Below are 17,613 nucleotides of genomic sequence, written 5' to 3' on the forward strand. Positions count from 1 at the left end.
GCGAGGATTATGACAGGATAAGCGACGATCATGACAGGATAAGCGGGAACCATGACAGGATAAGCAAGGATTATGACAGAATAAGCGGGGACCATGACAGGATAAGCGGGGACCATGACAGGATAAGCGGGGACCATGACAGGATAAGCGAGGATCATGACAGGATAAGCGGAACCATGACAGGATAAGCGACGATAATGACAGGATAAGCGGGGACCATGACAGGATAAGCGGGAACCATGACAGGATAAGCTAGGATTATGACAGGATAAGCGGGGACCATGACAGGATAAGCGAGGATTATGACAGGATAAGCGACGATCATGACAGGATAAGCGGGAACCATGACAGGATAAGCGAGGATTATGACAGGATAAGCGGGAACCATGACAGGATAAGCGGGGACCATGACAGGATAAGCGGGAACCATGCCAGGATAAGCGGGACCATGACAGGATAAGCGACGATCATGACAGGATAAGCGGGGACCATGACAGGATAAGTGGGAACCATGACAGGATGAGCGACGATCATGACAGGATAAGCGGGAACCATGACAGGATAAGCGAGGATTATGACAGGATAAGCGGGGACCATGACAGGATAAGCGGGAACCATGACAGGATAAGCGGGACCATGACAGGATAAGCGGGGACCATGACAGGATAAGCGGGTACCATGGCAGGATAAGCGGGATCATGACAGGATAAGCGGGGACCATGACGGGATAAGCGACGATCATGACAGGATAAGCGGGGACCATGGCAGGATAAGCGGGATCATGACAGGATAAGCGGGGACCATGACGGGATAAGCGACGATCATGACAGGATAAGCGGGGACCATGGCAGGATAAGCGAGGATCATGACAGGATAAGCGGAACCATGACAGGATAAGCGACGATCATGACAGGATAAGCGGGGACCATGACAGGATAAGCGGGAACCATGACAGTATAAGCTAGGATTATGACAGGATAAGCGGGGACCATGACAGGATAAGCGAGGATTATGACAGGATAAGCGACGATCATGACAGGATAAGCGGGAACCATGACAGGATAAGCGAGGATTATGACAGGATAAGCGGGAACCATGACAGGATAAGCGGGGACCATGACAGGATAAGCGGGAACCATGCCAGGATAAGCGGGACCATGACAGGATAAGCGACGATCATGACAGGATAAGCGGGGACCATGACAGGATAAGCGGGAACCATGACAGGATGAGCGACGATCATGACAGGATAAGCGGGAACCATGACAGGATAAGCGAGGATTATGACAGGATAAGCGGGGACCATGACAGGATAAGCGGGAACCATGACAGGATAAGCGGGACCATGACAGGATAAGCGGGGACCATGACAGGATAAGCGGGTACCATGGTAGGATAAGCGGGGACCATGGCAGGATAAGCGGGATCATGACAGGATAAGCGGGGACCATGACGGGATAAGCGACGATCATGACAGGATAAGCGGGGACCATGGCAGGATAAGCGGGACCATGACAGGATAAGCGGGGACCATGACAAGATAAGCGAGGATCATGACAGCATAAGCGGAAACATGACAGGATAAGCGGGAACCATGACAGGATAAGCGGGAACCATGACAGGATAAGCGAGGATCATGACAGAATAAGCGGGGACCATGACAGGATAAGCGGGGACCATGACAGGATAAGCGGGGACCATGACAGGATAAGCGGGTACCATGGCAGGATAAGCGGGGACCATGACAGGATAAGCGGGGACCATGGCAGGATAAGCGGAGGTCATGACAGGATAAGCGGGGACCATGGCAGGATAAGCGGGGACCATGGCAGGATAAGCGGGTACCATGGCAGGATAAGCGGGGACCATGACAGGATAAGCGGGGACCATGACAGGATAAGCGGGAACCATGACAGGATAAGCGAGGATCATGACAGGATAAGCGGAACCATGACAGGATAAGCGAGACCATGACAGGATAAGCGGGGACCATGACAGGATAAGCGGGGACCATGACAGGATAAGCGGGGACCATGGCAGGATAAGCGGAGGTCATGACAGAACAAAAAGGGATGTGACAAAAAATCAAGCCAGCATCGTATCGGGAAAATATGTCGAGAGGCAACATTACAACAGAGTTAACCAATGAAACCGTGAACCTGACAGTATACAACAGCTGACAGTTTACAACCGCTGACAGTATACAACCGTTGATAGTAGACACACGCTGAGAGTATACAAGCCTTGATAGTATACACACGCTGAGAGTATACAACCCTTGATAGTATACACACGCTGACAGTATACAACCCTTGATAGTATACACACGCTGACAGTATACAACAGCTGACAGTTTACAACCGCTGACAGTATACAACCGTTGATAGTATACACACGCTGACAGTATACAACCCTTGATAGTATACACACGCTGACAGTATACAACCCTTGATAGTATACACACGCTGACAGTATACAACAGCTGACAGTTTACAACCGCTGACAATATACAACCGTTGATAGTATACACACGCTGACAGTATACAACCCTTGATAGTATACACACGCTGACAGTATACAACCCTTGATAGTATACACACGCTGACAGTATACAGAAGTATAAGAGATGTATAACAGTGAAGAGCAGAGGCCACATGAGTGTAGACGTTCCTGACTGTACTGTACTGTACTGTACTGTACTGTACTGTGCTGTACTGTACTGTACTGTACTGTACTGTGCTGTACTGTACTGTACTGTGCTGTACTGTGCTGTACTGTACTGTACTGTACTGTGCTGTACTGTGCTGTACTGTACTGTACTGTACTATACTGTACTGTGCTGTACTGTACTGTACTGTGCTGTACTGTACTGTACTGTGCTGTACTGTACTGTACTGTGCTGTACTGTACTGTACTGTGCTGTACTGTACTGTGCTGTACTGTACTGTACTGTACTGTGCTGTACTGTACTGTACTGTGCTGTACTGTACTGTGCTGTGCTGTACTGTGCTGTACTGTACTGTGCTGTACTGTACTGTACTGTGCTGTACTGTACTGTACTGCACTGCACTGTACTGTGCTGTACTGTACTGTACTGTACTGTACTGTGCTGTACTGTACTGTACTGTACTGTACTGTACTGTACTGTGCTGTACTGTACTGTACTGTACTGTACTGTGCTGTACTGTACTGTACTGTACTGTACTGTAATGTGTTGGGCACTGGTTGGCCGACTGTACGTACCTGGTTGGCCGGCTGTACGTACCTGGTTGGCCGACTGTACGTACCTGGTGGCCGGCTGTACGTACCTGGTTGGCCGGCTGTACGTACCTGGTTGGCCGACTGTACGTACCTGGTTGGCCGACTGTACGTACCTGGTTGGCCGGCTGTACGTACCTGGTTGGCCGACTGTACGTACCTGGTTGGCCGGCTGTACGTACCGGGTTGGCCGACTGTACGTACCTGGTTGACCGACTGTACGTACCGGGTTGGCCGACTGTACGTACCTGGTTGGCCGGCTGTACGTACCTGGTTGGCCGGCTGTACGTACCTGGTTGGCCGACTGTACGTACCTGGTTGGCCGGCTGTACGTACCTGGTTGGCCGGCTCGAAGCAGGCGTTGGTGATCTCAGCGACAGAGAGTTGCTCGTGGTAGGCCTTCTCGGCCGAGATGACGGGCGCGTAGGTCACCAGGGGGAAATGGATGCGCGGGTAGGGCACCAAGTTGGTCTGGAACTCCGTCAGATCCACGTTCAACGCACCGTCAAACCTGGTGACCAGCAGCGACGTAGACCAGGGTTAGGTGAGCGACCGGCCTGGTGAGGTGTGGTGGTGAAGGTGGTGGTGGTGAGGTGTGGTGGTGAGGTGTGGTGGTGAGGTGTGGTGGTGAGGGTGGTAGTGGTGGTGAGGTGTGGTGGTGAGGGGGGTAGTGGTAGTGGTGAGGTGTGGTGGTAGTGTGGGGGTAGTGGTGGTGGTGAGGTGTGGTGGTAGTGTGGTGGTGAGGTGTGGTGGTGAGGGTGGTAGTGGTGGTGGTGAGGTGTGGTGGTAGTGTGGTAGTGGCGGTGGTGAGGTGTGGTGGTAGTGTGGGAGTAGTGGTGGTGGTGAGGTGTGGCGGTGAGGGTGGTAGTGGTGGTGGTGAGGTGTGGTAGTGTGGGGGTAGTGGTGGTGGTGAGGTGTGGTGGTGAGGGTGGTAGTGGTGGTGGTGAGGTGTGGTGGTAGTGTGGGGGTAGTGGTGGTGGTGAGGTGTGGTGGTAGTGTGGGGGTAGTGGTGGTGGTGAGGTGTGGTGGTGAAGGTGGTAGTGGTGGTGGTGAGGTGTGGTGGTGAGGGTGGTAGTGGTGGTGGTGAGGTGTGGTAGTGTGGGGGTAGTGGTGGTGGTGAGGTGTGGTGGTGAGGGTGGTAGTGGTGGTGGTGAGGTGTGGTGGTAGTGTGGGGGTAGTGGTGGTGGTGAGGTGTGGTGGTGAGGGTGGTAGTGGTGGTGGTGAGGTGTGGTAGTGTGGGGGTAGTGGTGGTGGTGAGGTGTGGTGGTAGTGTGGGGGAGTAGATGACAGCTGGTGTGGTAGATGACAGCTGGTGTGGTAGATGACAGCTGGTGTGGTAGATGACAGCTGGTGTGGAGAGGGACAGCTGGTGTGGAGAGGGACAGCTGGTGTGGTAGATGACAGCTGGTGTGGTAGATGACAGCTGGTGTGGTAGATGACAGCTGGTATGGAGAGGGACAGGTGGTGGTGTTGGTGACACCATCACCTTAGTAACATAATTATTTACATTTATCTGTTGCGTCCATCTCTTTATCCCACTCAGCCCTCACCTGGGCATGACTGAGACAGTTATGAAGTAGATAACTTTCTCCATCTACCTATATTCCACCATTATAAAGCTCCTCCATCTACCTATATCCCCACCATAGTAAACCCCCTCCATCTACCTATATCTTCACCGTACTAAAGCTCCTCCATCTACCTATCTCCATACCATACTAAACCCCCTCCATCTACCTATATCCCCACCGTACTAAACCCCCTCCATCTACCTATATCCCCACCGTACTAAAGCCCCTCCATCTACCTATATCCCCACCGTACTAAAGCCCCTCCATCTACCTATATCCCCACCGTACTAAACCCCCTCCATCTACCTATATCCCCACCGTACTAAAGCCCCTCCATCTACCTATATCCCCACCGTACTAAACCCCCTCCATCTACCTATATCCCCACCGTACTAAAGCCCCTCCATCTACCTATATCCCCACCGTACTAAACCCCCTCCATCTACCTATATCCCCACCGTACTAAACCCCCTCCATCTACCTATATCCCCACCGTACTAAACCCCCTCCATCTACCTATATCCCCACCGTACTAAAGCCCCTCCATCTCCCTACATCCCCATCGTACTAAAGCTCCTCCATCTACCTACATCCCCGCCGTACTAAACCCCCTCCATCTACCTACATCCCCACCATACTAAAGCCCCTCCATCTACCTACATCCCCGCCGTACTAAACCCCCTCCATCTACCTACATCCCCACCGTACTAAACCCCCTCCATCTCCCTACATCCCCGCCGTACTAAAGCCCCTCCATCTACCTATATTCCACCATTATAAAGCTCCTCCATCTACCTATATCCCGACCATACTAAACCCCCTCCATCTACCTACATCCCCACCATACTAAACCCCCTCCATCTCCCTACATCCCCGCCGTTCGCGGGTGTCCCCCACCCCAGGTGGACAGTGGACGTACCTGAGGGAGGCGGTGATGGAGGAGACGATCTGACCAATGAGGCGGTTCAGGTTTGTATAAGTTGGTCTTTCGATGTTCATGTTTCTGCGGCAGATGTCGTAAATGGCTTCGTTATCCACCATGAAGGCGCACTCGGAGTGTTCCAGAGTCGTGTGTGTCGTCAAGATGGCGTTGTATGGCTCCACTACAGCTGTGGCTACCTGCGGGGAGGACCAGGTGTGTTAGGTATGGTGGGGGGAACCAGGTGTGGTGGGGGAACTAGGTGTGTCAGGTGTGGCGGGGGGGACCAGGTGTGTCAGGTGTGGCGGGGGGACCAGGTGTGTCAGAAGTGGCGGGGGAACCAGGTGTGTCAGGTGTGGCGGGGGGAACCAGGTGTGTCAGGTGTGGCGGGGAGGACCAGGTGTGGTGGGGAACCAGGTGTGGTGGGGAACCAGATGTGTCAGGTGTGGCGGGGACCAGGTGTGTCAGGTGTGGCGGGGGGACCAGGTGTGGTGGGGGAACTAGGTGTGTCAGGTGTGGCGGGGGGACCAGGTGTGGTGGGGGGAACCAGGTGTGTCAGGTGTGGCGGGGGGGACCAGGTGTGGTGGGGGAACTAGGTGTGTCAGGTGTGGCGGGGGGGACCAGGTGTGGTGGGGGAACCAGGTGTGTCAGGTGTGGCGGGGGAGCAGGTGTGTCAGGTGTGGCGGGGAGGTCCAGATGTATCAGGTGTGTTACATGTGGAATGTCAGAGGACAACACAACTGCTGCTGAAAATGAAGTGTGTCAGGTGTTGGAGGGCGTGGTGTCGTGTATTACATGGCCAGGTGTGTCAGGTGTTGGAGGAGCAGGTGTGGCAGGTGTTGGAGGAGCAGGTGTGTCAGGTGTTGGAGGAGCAGGTGTGGCAGGTGTTGGAGGAGCAGGTGTGGCAGGTGTTGCAGGAGCAGGTGTGTCAGGTGTTGGAGGAGCAGGTGTATCAGGTGTAGGAGGAGCAGGTGTGTCAGGTGTTGGAGGAGCAGGTGTGTCAGGTGTAGGAGGAGCAGGTGTGTCAGGTGTTGCAGGAGCAGGTGTGTCAGGTGTTGGAGGAGCAGGTGTATCAGGTGTAGGAGGAGCAGGTGTGTCAGGAGTTGGAGGAGCAGGTGTGTCAGGTGTTGGAGGAGCAGGTGTGGCAGGTGTTGGAGGAGCAGGTGTGGCAGGTGTTGGAGGAGCAGGTGTGTCAGGTGTTGGAGGAGCAGGTGTGGCAGGTGTTGGAGGAGCAGGTGTGGCAGGTGTTGCAGGAGCAGGTGTGTCAGGTGTTGGAGGAGCAGGTGTATCAGGTGTAGGAGGAGCAGGTGTTTCAGGTGTTGGAGGAGCAGGTGTGGCAGGTGTTGGAGGAGCAGGTGTGTCAGGTGTTGGAGGAGCAGGTGTGGCAGGTGTTGGAGGAGCAGGTGTGGCAGGTGTTGCAGGAGCAGGTGTGTCAGGTGTTGGAGGAGCAGGTGTATCAGGTGTAGGAGGAGCAGGTGTGTCAGGTGTTGGAGGAGCAGGTGTGTCAGGTGTAGGAGGAGCAGGTGTGGCAGGTGTTGCAGGAGCAGGTGTGTCAGGTGTTGGAGGAGCAGGTGCGTCAGGTGTAGGAGGAGCAGGTGTGTCAGGTGTAGGAGGAACAGGTGTGGCAGGTGTTGGAGGAGCAGGTGTGTCAGGTGTTGCAGGAGCAGGTGTGGCAGGTGTTGGAGGAGCAGGTGTGGCAGGTGTTGCAGGAGCAGGTGTGTCAGGTGTTGGAGGAGCAGGTGCGTCAGGTGTTGGAGGAGCAGGTGCGTCAGGTGTAGGAGGAGCAGGTGTGTCAGGTGTTGGAGGAGCAGGTGTGGCAGGTGTTGGAGGAGCAGGTGTGTCAGGTGTTGCAGGAGCAGGTGTGTCAGGTGTTGGAGGAGCAGGTGTGTCAGGTGTTGGAGGAGCAGGTGTGTCAGGTGTTGGAGGAGCAGGTGTGTCAGGTGTTGGAGGAGCAGGTGTGGCAGGTGTTGGAGGAGCAGGTGTGGCAGGTGTTGGGGGAGCAGGTGTGTCAGGTGTAGGAGGAGCAGGTGTGGCAGGTGTTGCAGGAGCAGGTGTGTCAGGTGTTGGACGAGCAGGTGTATCAGGTGTTGGAGGAGCAGGTGTGTCAGGTGTTGGAGGAGCAGGTGTGGCAGGTGTTGGACCTAAAGGTGCATCACTGTTGGAGGGCAGGATATGAGGCTTTTGAGGGCGAGGCGCACCAGGTGGTCGAGGGCCAAGTGTGTTACTGTTGGAGGACGAGGGTGTACCAGGTGTTGAGGAGCCAGGTGTACCAGGTGTTGAGGAGCCAGGTGTACCAGGTGTTCAAGAGCCAGGTGTACAAGGCACTGTAGGAACACGTGTGTGTGCAGTGTTGGAGAGTGGAAGTTGTGAGGTGTTTACTCATAATGTGAGAGGTTGGAGGGTACAAGGACTCATGGACGGTTGGGGGAATTTGGAAGAAATTATTGTAAAGAAAACGTGTTTCATGAGTCCCTTCCTCATAGTTTACGTCTTCATGAGTCCCTTCCTCACAGTTTACGTCTTCATGAGTCCCTTCCTCACAGTTTACGTCTTCATGAGTCCCTTCCTCATAGTTTACGTCTTCGTGAGTCCCTTCCTCACAGTTTATGTCTTCATGAGTCCCTTCCTCACAGTTTACGTCTTCATGAGTCCCTTCCTCACAGTTTGTCTTCATGAGTCCCTTCCTCACAGTTTGTCTTCATGAGTCCCTTCCTCACAGTTTACGTCTTCATGAGCCCCTTCCTCACAGTTTACGTCTTCATGAGTCCCTTCCTCACAGTTTACGTCTTCATGAGTCCCTTCCTCACAGTTTACGTCTTCATGAGTCCCTTCCTCACAGTTTACGTCTTCATGAGTCCCTTCCTCACAGTTTACGTCTTCATGAATCCCTTCCTCACAGTTTACGTCTTCATGAGTCCCTTCCTCATAGTTTACGTCTTCATGTGTCCCTTCCTCACAGTTTACGTCTTCATGAATCCCTCCCTCACAGTTTACGTCTTCATGAGTCCCTCCCTCACAGTTTACGTCTTCATGAGTCCCTTCCTCATAGTTTACGTCTTCATGAGTCCCTTTCTCACAGTTTACGTCTTCATGAGTCCCTTCCTCACAGTTTACGTCTTCATGAGTCCCTTCCTCACAGTTTACGTCTTCATGAGTCCCTTCCTCATAGTTTACGTCTTCATGAGTCCCTCCCTCACAGTTTACGTCTTCATGAGTCCCTTCCTCACAGTTTACGTCTTCATGAGTCCCTTTCTCATAGTTTACGTCTTCATGAGTCCCTCCCTCACAGTTTACGTCTTCGTGAGTCCCTTCCTCACAGTTTACGTCTTCATGAGTCCCTTCCTCATAGTTTACGTCTTCATGAGTCCCTTCCTCACAGTTTACGTCTTCATGAGTCCCTTCCTCACAGTTTACGTCTTCATGAGTCCCTTCCTCACAGTTTACGTCTTCATGAGTTCCTTCCTCACAGTTTACGTCTTCATGAGTCCCTTCCTCACAGTTTACGTCTTCATGAGTCCCTTCCTCACAGTTTACGTCTTCATGAGTTCCTTCCTCACAGTTTACGTCTTCATGAGTCCCTTCCTCACAGTTTACGTCTTCATGAGTCCCTTCCTCATAGTTTACGTCTTCATGAGTCCCTTCCTCACAGTTTACGTCTTCATGAGTCCCTTCCTCACAGTTTACGTCTTCATGAGTCCCTTCCTCATAGTTTGTCTTCATGAGGCCCTTCCTCACAGTTTACGTCTTCATGAGTCCCTTCCTCACAGTTTACGTCTTCATGAGTCCCTTCCTCACAGTTTACGTCTTCATGAGTCCCTTCCTCACAGTTTACGTCTTCATGAGTCCCTTCCTCACAGTTTACGTCTTCATGAGTCCTTTCTTCAGAGTTTACGTCTTCATGAGCCCCTTCCTCACAGTTTACGTCTTCATGAGTCCCTTCCTCACAGTTTACGTCTTCATGAGTCCCTTCCTCACAGTTTACGTCTTCGTGAGTCCCTTCCTCACAGTTTACGTCTTCATGAGTCCCTTCCTCATAGTTTACGTCTTCGTGAGTCCCTTCCTCACAGTTTACGTCTTCATGAGTCCCTTCCTCACAGTTTACGTCTTCATGAGTCCCTTCCTCACAGTTTACGTCTTCATAAGTCCCTTCCTCACAGTTTACGTCTTCATGAGTCCCTTCCTCATAGTTTACGTCTTCATGAGTCCCTTCCTCACAGTTTACGTCTTCATGAGTCCCTTCCTCACAGTTTACGTCTTCATGAGTCCCTTCCTCACAGTTTACGTCTTCGTGAGTCCCTTCCTCACAGTTTACGTCTTCATGAGTCCCTTCCTCATAGTTTACGTCTTCGTGAGTCCCTTCCTCACAGTTTACGTCTTCATGAGTCCCTTCCTCACAGTTTACGTCTTCATGAGTTCCTTCCTGACAGTTTACGTCTTCATGAGTCCCTTCCTCACAGTTTACGTCTTCATGAGTCCCTTCCTCACAGTTTACGTCTTCATGAGTCCCTTCCTCACAGTTTACGTCTTCATGAGTCCCTTCCTCACAGTTTACGTCTTCATGAGTCCCTTCCTCATAGTTTACGTCTTCATGAGTCCCTTCCTCATAGTTTACGTCTTCATGAGTCCCTTCCTCATAGTTTACGTCTTCATGAGTCCCTTCCTCACAGTTTACGTCTTCATGAGTCCCTTCCTCACAGTTTACGTCTTCATGAGTCCCTTCCTCACAGTTTACGTCTTCATGAGTCCCTTCCTCATAGTTTACGTCTTCATGAGTCCCTTCCTCACAGTTTACGTCTTCATGAGTCCCTTCCTCATAGTTTACGTCTTCATGAGTCCCTTCCTCACAGTTTACGTCTTCGAAAATCATCTTGTAAATGTATTGAAATATCTTGAAGACATGACGTGAGGGATTCTATACATGTGAAGCCATGCAATGACCACCTCCTACATGTGAAAACTGTTGATCTTGTATGTAAATGAGGATAAATACCATCGTAACGTCAAGAAAACCACAATTATATATGAGAACTTTACGTCCAGCATCTCATCATCATTCCAGGGGGCCTTCCAGGCGGACCTGGAACCTGGGTCATGACGTCAGCGGTGTCTCTACCTGTGGCGCGGGGTAGATGGCGAACTCCAGCTTGCTCTTCTTGCCGTAGTCGACTGAGAGGCGCTCCATGAGCAGGGAGGTGAAGCCAGAGCCAGTACCTCCACCGAAGGAATGGAACACCAAGAATCCCTGAAACACCAAACGTTCGTCACTTACAGTCTACTTGTGCACTTTATAAGTAGATCACAGGTCACTGATATAAGTATATCATAGGTCACTTATATAAGTAGATCACTAGGCCACTTATATAAATAGATCATAGGCCACTTATATAAGTAGATCACAGACCACTTATATAAGTAGATCACAGTACACTTATATAAGTAGATCACAGGCCACTTATATAAGTAGATCACAGTACACTTATATAAGTAGATCACAGTACACTTATATAAGTAGATCACAGACCACTTATATAAGTAGATCACAGACCACTTGTATAAGTAGATCACAGGTTACTTATATAAGTAGATCACAGACCACTAATATAAGTAGATCACAGGCCATTTATATAAGTAGATCACAGGCCACTTATATAAGTAGACCACAGGCCACTTATATAAGTAGATCACAGTACACTTATATAAGTAGATCACAGGCCACTTATATAAGTAGATCACAGGTCACTTATATAAGTAGATCACAGGCCACTTATATAAGTAGATCACAGTACACTCATAAGTAGAACACAGGCCACTTATATAAGTAGATCACAGGTCACTTATATAAGTAGATCACAGGCCACTTATATAAGTAGATCACAGGCCACTCTTATATAAGTAGATTACAGGCCAATTATACAAGCAGATCACGGTACACTTATATAAGTAGATCACAGACCACTTATACAAGTAGATCACAGGCCAATTATACAAGTAGATCACGGTACACTTATATAAGTAGATTACAGGTCACTAATATAAGTAGATCAAAGACCACTTATATAAGTAGATCACAGACCACTTATATGAATAGATCACAGGTCACTTATATGAGTAGATCACAGGTCACTTATATAAGTAGATCACAGTACACTTATATAAGTAGACAACAGTCTACTTATATAAGTAGATCACAGTACACTTATATAAGTAGACAACAGTCTACTTATATAAGTAGATCACAGACCACTTATATAAGTAGATCACAGTACACTTATATAAGTAGATCACAGACCACTTATATAAGTAGATCACAGTACACTTATATAAGTAGATCACAGACCACTTATATAAGTAGATCACAGACCACTTATATAAGTAGATCACAGTACACTTATATAAGTAGATCACAGGTCACTTATATAAGTAGATCACAGACCACTTATATAAGTAGATCACAGTACACTTATATAATTAGATCACAGGTCACTTATATAAGTAGATCACAGACCAATTATATAAGTAGATCACAGACCACTTATATAAGTAGATCAAAGTACACTTATATAAGTAGATCACAGGTCACTTATATAAGTAGATCACAGACCACTTATATAAGTAGATCACAGGTCACTTATATAAGTAGATCACAGACCACTTATATAAGTAGATCACAGACCACTTGTATAAGTAGATCACAGGTTACTTATATAAGTAGATCACAGACCACTAATATAAGTAGATCACAGGCCATTTATATAAGTAGATCACAGTACACTTATATAAGTAGATCACAGACCACTTATATAAGTAGATTACAGTACACTTATATAAGTAGATCACAGACCACTTATATAAGTAGATCACAGTCCACTTATGTAAGTAGATCACAGTCCACTTATATAAGTAGATCACAGTACACTTATATAAGTAGATCACAGGTCACTTATATAAGTAGATCATAGGCCACTTATATAAGTAGATCACAGACCACTTATATAAGTAGATCACAGACCACTTATATAAGTAGATCACAGTACACTTATATAAGTAGATCACAGTACACTTATATAAGTAGACAACAGTCTACTTATATAAGTAGATCACAGACCACTTATATAAGTAGATCACAGGTCACTTATATAAGTAGATCACAGACCACTTATATAAGTAGATCACAGTACACTTATATAAGTCGATATCTGATAACAGGTTTGTGATGATAGTATAATGTTGTGAGTCAACAAACCCAGTTTTATTTATCATGGTAGCTCCGGGTATGTGACGTCACCACGTCTTGCCACAACGCTGTCATGAACAGAAATAACTGATTTATGGAATAGTTTATTTGAGTATAAAAAATTAAATAATTTATTGCTCAAGTCTGAGCAGATGGACACATACAGCTGAGAGGATCAATATGTTCAAAGTAAATAGTAAAGTTTGCATTGGAAATTTGGGACTCGAACCCAGCCAGAGAAGATCATCGCCTCGAAGAGTCAGTCATGTGAGTTACGCTTTGCTGTCAACGTGACACTCCGTATGACAGCTTCTTCTTCTACACAATATAACCCAGCAGGTCCAGCCACCTGGAGCAGGGCAGGTCCAGACGCCTCCACTGGCGCTGGCCTGGAACTCTGGACCCAGCTGCTCGTCACACCTGACCCCAGACGACTTCTATGACCTAACTACACACGAGGAACACGTGTCGTGTTCCTGTACACGTTGTCACCCGTCTCACCCACGTACTCCATCATGCTAACACCCGTCTCACCCACGGACTCCATCATGCTAACACCCGTCTCACCCACGTACTCCATCATGCTAACACTCGTCTCACCCACGTACACCATCATGCTAACACCCGTCTCACCCACGTACTCCATCATGCTAACACTCGTCTCACCCACGTACTCCATCATGCTAACACTCTTCTTACCCACGTACTCCATCATGCTAACACCCGTCTCACCCACGTACACCATCATGCTAACACTCGTCTTACCCACGTACTCCATCATGCTATCACCCGTCTCACCCACGTACTCCATCATGCTAACACTCGTCTCATCAACATTCTAGTCATTATTGACAGGTTTGTCTTCTAAACAACGTTTAAATCATTTATATCTTGAGAACTGAGGAAATCTAATCCTTTTTCAACTTTCTCAAAAGATTTTTTGGGGATTTTTATCACCAGAACTTCAACAGTGTCATCAGTCGTCAATATTCTGGTCGCGCAATTTGCCAGAGGCATCACAAGTACAAGTGAAGCTTCGTAAACACACTTAAAGATTCACTGAAACCTGATTGCTTACAAAGACACGTCGAGATTCCAATTACACTTAAAACTTTGTTATTTCACTAAGAAGTTCACAATTAAACTTGAAAGTTTAGAACATTTGTAACAGGCTAACAGGGACAAATGGAAAGTTTATTAATGAATCTGAAAGTTGAGAAACACACGCTAAGATATTACAGTACCACATGAAGCTTCACGAAACATGAAAAGTTTCAGTACTGCAGTTCAGGGTTTACCTAGACATCAGGTGTTTGGCTGGGGAACTCCAGGATCCAAGACTGAACTGGAACATCTGCTGAGACGTATGATGATCTGAGACACTATCATAAAACTGAAGCCACACATGTGAACCTGGCAGTTCAAAGGTTCACTTTATAACTCGTGACCATATTGAGGTGTGTATGTACACACTTTGAAAACCTAAAACCGTACCCAGAGGTTCCACAAATTTGTAGGCAAAGATTTTGGTACGTCTTGAAGCTTCCAGCATAACCATGGGTGTTGTAGGTGGTTTGTGTGGCACCTGGAGTGTAGATAATGTCTCTCCTCGGTGGTCTCTGGTCGAACTGCAAGCTGAAGAGCCACAAATATACCCTCATGTCAGCAGTGGTGTCCAGAGGTTCACATATGTTGGGGCAAGAGTGTGTAATGTGCATTATGTGGTGACCTGATGTGTGTACGTGAGGATCAGTGAGTGTGCCAGGAGCAGGATCTTACAAGGTTACGTAAAGATCCATCAACTAAACTGATGACACAGATTTCTGTCCACTGTTTCATGATGGCCTTGTCATCCACTTCTGTCACCTCCAGATCTTCCTGTAACCTATTTTCTTCCTCTTTTATGACAGACATCGTCAGTAATACACTTATTCCCAACTCCAGTTTGAACAAACACTTAATGTTTGGATGAATCAAATTATCATTTGCTTCACTCTTGATACCATCTCCCTCACGGTTTGCCGTCAACAGTTCGTCGTGTCTGATCGCTAGTGTTAGCCTCAGTGCTCTCCTCCAACTGGTCAGCCTCGTCTTCCCTCAAGTGTACCTGAAGGTCTTCTAGCAGAAGTGGAAGTTTATGTATGGCAGTTGAACCCACGATGCTTCCCCAAGATAACCTGTAGATCTCCCAGCGTATCTTAGATTCCTGAACGCAGCTAGAGTTCTAAAACTCCATTTGTAAGTTCAAAAGTCATCTGCTGATCCAAATATACGCATAAGACACTTACACATCCCACCTGAGTGTTGCTAAGTGTACAGTGTCCTCATGTTTTAACACCAGGACACTTCGGTGCCTCGACTCACCTGGAGACCTGTGCACTGGTCGGCCAGTCTGCGGGTCCGGTCCAGTACAATGTCCACGATCTCTTTGCCGATGGTGTAGTGTCCTCGAGCATAGTTGTTGGCTGCGTCCTCCTTGCCGGTGATCAGCTGCTCAGGGTGGAACAGCTGGCGGTAGGCGCCCGTCCTCACCTCGTCTGTGGAAGTGACACGAAATGATAGGCATGTGTGAGGGCTGGAGTCTGGGGGTAACTGGGGTTATTCTGGGGGTTGTAACAGGCTAAGGTACGTTGCTCTCTGGGGTTAAGAAACAGGTCATGAGGTGTGTGAGGAGGAGGAGGGAAAAATGGATAGGATGAGGAAGAAAGGATCTCTTGGGTCATCGACAGTGAGGGGGAAGGAGTGGCCTGAAGGATAAGGTAATGAGAGAGATGAGGCATGTGAGGGTGTGAGGGAGGTCACGAAGGAGTGGCCTGAAGGATGAGGTAATGAGAGAGATGAGGCATGTGAGGGTGTGAGGGAGGGAGGGAGGTCGCGAAGGAGTGGCCTGAAGGATGAGGTAATGGGAGAGATGAGGCATGTGAGGGTGTGAGGGAGGGAGGGAGGTCACGAAGGAGTGGCATGAAAGATGAGGTTATGAGAGAGATGAGGCATGTGAGGGTGTGAGGGTGTGAGGGAGGGAGGGAGGTCACGAAGGAGTGGCCTGAAGGATGAGGTAATGAGAGAGATGAGGCATGGCGTCCACTGCACTAAACATTTCTCAGACTTACATTACCTGACCAACATCTTGAGTGATGATAACTGATAATAATTTACGATGTGCTCAACTCAAAAGATTAATTCAAAAGGAAAATTATTTGTCAATTTGAGGAAACAAAGTTAATTACTTCAATTAGGAGTAAGAGCAAGAAGATAAAGATAGAAAATATGAAAATAAGAAATAATTTCGTTTCCTTGGGTATGTCGTATATGTCCTCGTAGATCCAGACACTGCAATCAGTGGATGATAAACCATCAAATAACTACACTTCTATGCAAATCCAGTTCATGAAGGATGTTAGAAACAGTTACAAAATACAGAATGTGAAATTATCGTAAATAACACTGATGACTTCAAAACAAGTTTCATAAACCAACAATAAACATATATCGCATTTTTAAGCCACATTAGACAATTCATACAACAAAACACACAGCAAATATTCCTATCTAGGAACTGTAAGGTAATTACAAGATGGATTTGAAGATGTTCAACACAAAGAGAATTAAGGACACATAATCACCAGGACAGCAATTAAGGACACATAATCACCAGGACAGCAATTAAGGACACATAATCACCAGGACAGCAGTTGACAAGTGTTCAGCTAAACTGGCCTTAATTCCTGGTGCCGTCCTGTAACACACACTTGGGAAACCCGACCACCGGACGTGTTAACATATACTGGATCTCACATGTTGACACGACCACCGGACGTGTTAACATACACTGGATCTCACATGTTGACCACTGGACGTGTTAACATATACTGGATCTCACATGTTGACACGACCAACGGACGTGTTAACATATACTGGATCTCACATGTTGACCACTGGACGTGTTAACATATACTGGATCTCACATGTTGACACGACCACTGGACGTGTTAACATATACTGGATCTCACATGTTGACACGACCACTGGACGTGTTAACATATACTGGATCTCACATGTTGACACGACCACCGGACGTGTTAACATATACTGGATCTCACATGTTGACACGACCACCGGACGTGTTAACATATACTGGATCTCACATGTTGACACGACCACCGGACGTGTTAACACACACTGGTTCTTACATGTTGACACGACCAACGGACGTGTTAACATATACTGGATCTCACATGTTGACACGACCACCGGACGTGTTAACATATACTGGATCTCACATGTTGACACGACCACCGGACGTGTTAACATATACTGGATCTCACATGTTGACACGACCACCGGACGTGTTAACATATACTGGATCTCACATGTTGACACGACCAACGGACGTGTTAACATATACTGGATCTCACATGTTGACACGACCAACGGACGTGTTAACATATACTGGATCTCACATGTTGACACGACCACCGGACGTGTTAACATATACTGGATCTCACATGTTGACACGACCAACGGACGTGTTAACATATACTGGATCTCACATGTTGACACGACCACCGGACGTGTTAACATATACTGGATCTCACATGTTGACCACTGGACGTGTTAACATATACTGGATC

The 17,613-nt window shown here is 48.1% G+C and overlaps 1 protein-coding gene across 4 annotated transcripts in view; it reads right to left on the reverse strand.

The window, feature by feature from the left end:
• The window catches only part of LOC139748135 (tubulin alpha-1A chain-like), an 82,137-nt gene that overhangs the window by 8,068 nt on the left and 56,456 nt on the right, over positions 1-17,613 (reverse strand). For all 4 annotated transcript variants that reach the window (XM_071660807.1, XM_071660808.1, XM_071660809.1 and 1 more), the window contains 4 exons: positions 15,347-15,519; positions 10,862-10,990; positions 5,749-5,948; positions 3,595-3,769 (listed from right to left, as the gene is read on the reverse strand). In XM_071660807.1, the coding sequence (XP_071516908.1) occupies positions 3,595-3,769; positions 5,749-5,948; positions 10,862-10,990; positions 15,347-15,519 (677 nt within the window). The remainder of the gene's footprint in view (positions 1-3,594; positions 3,770-5,748; positions 5,949-10,861; positions 10,991-15,346; positions 15,520-17,613) is intronic.

Source organism: Panulirus ornatus, chromosome 72 (genome assembly GCF_036320965.1).
Source record: "Panulirus ornatus isolate Po-2019 chromosome 72, ASM3632096v1, whole genome shotgun sequence".
NCBI lineage: Eukaryota > Metazoa > Arthropoda > Malacostraca > Decapoda > Palinuridae > Panulirus > Panulirus ornatus.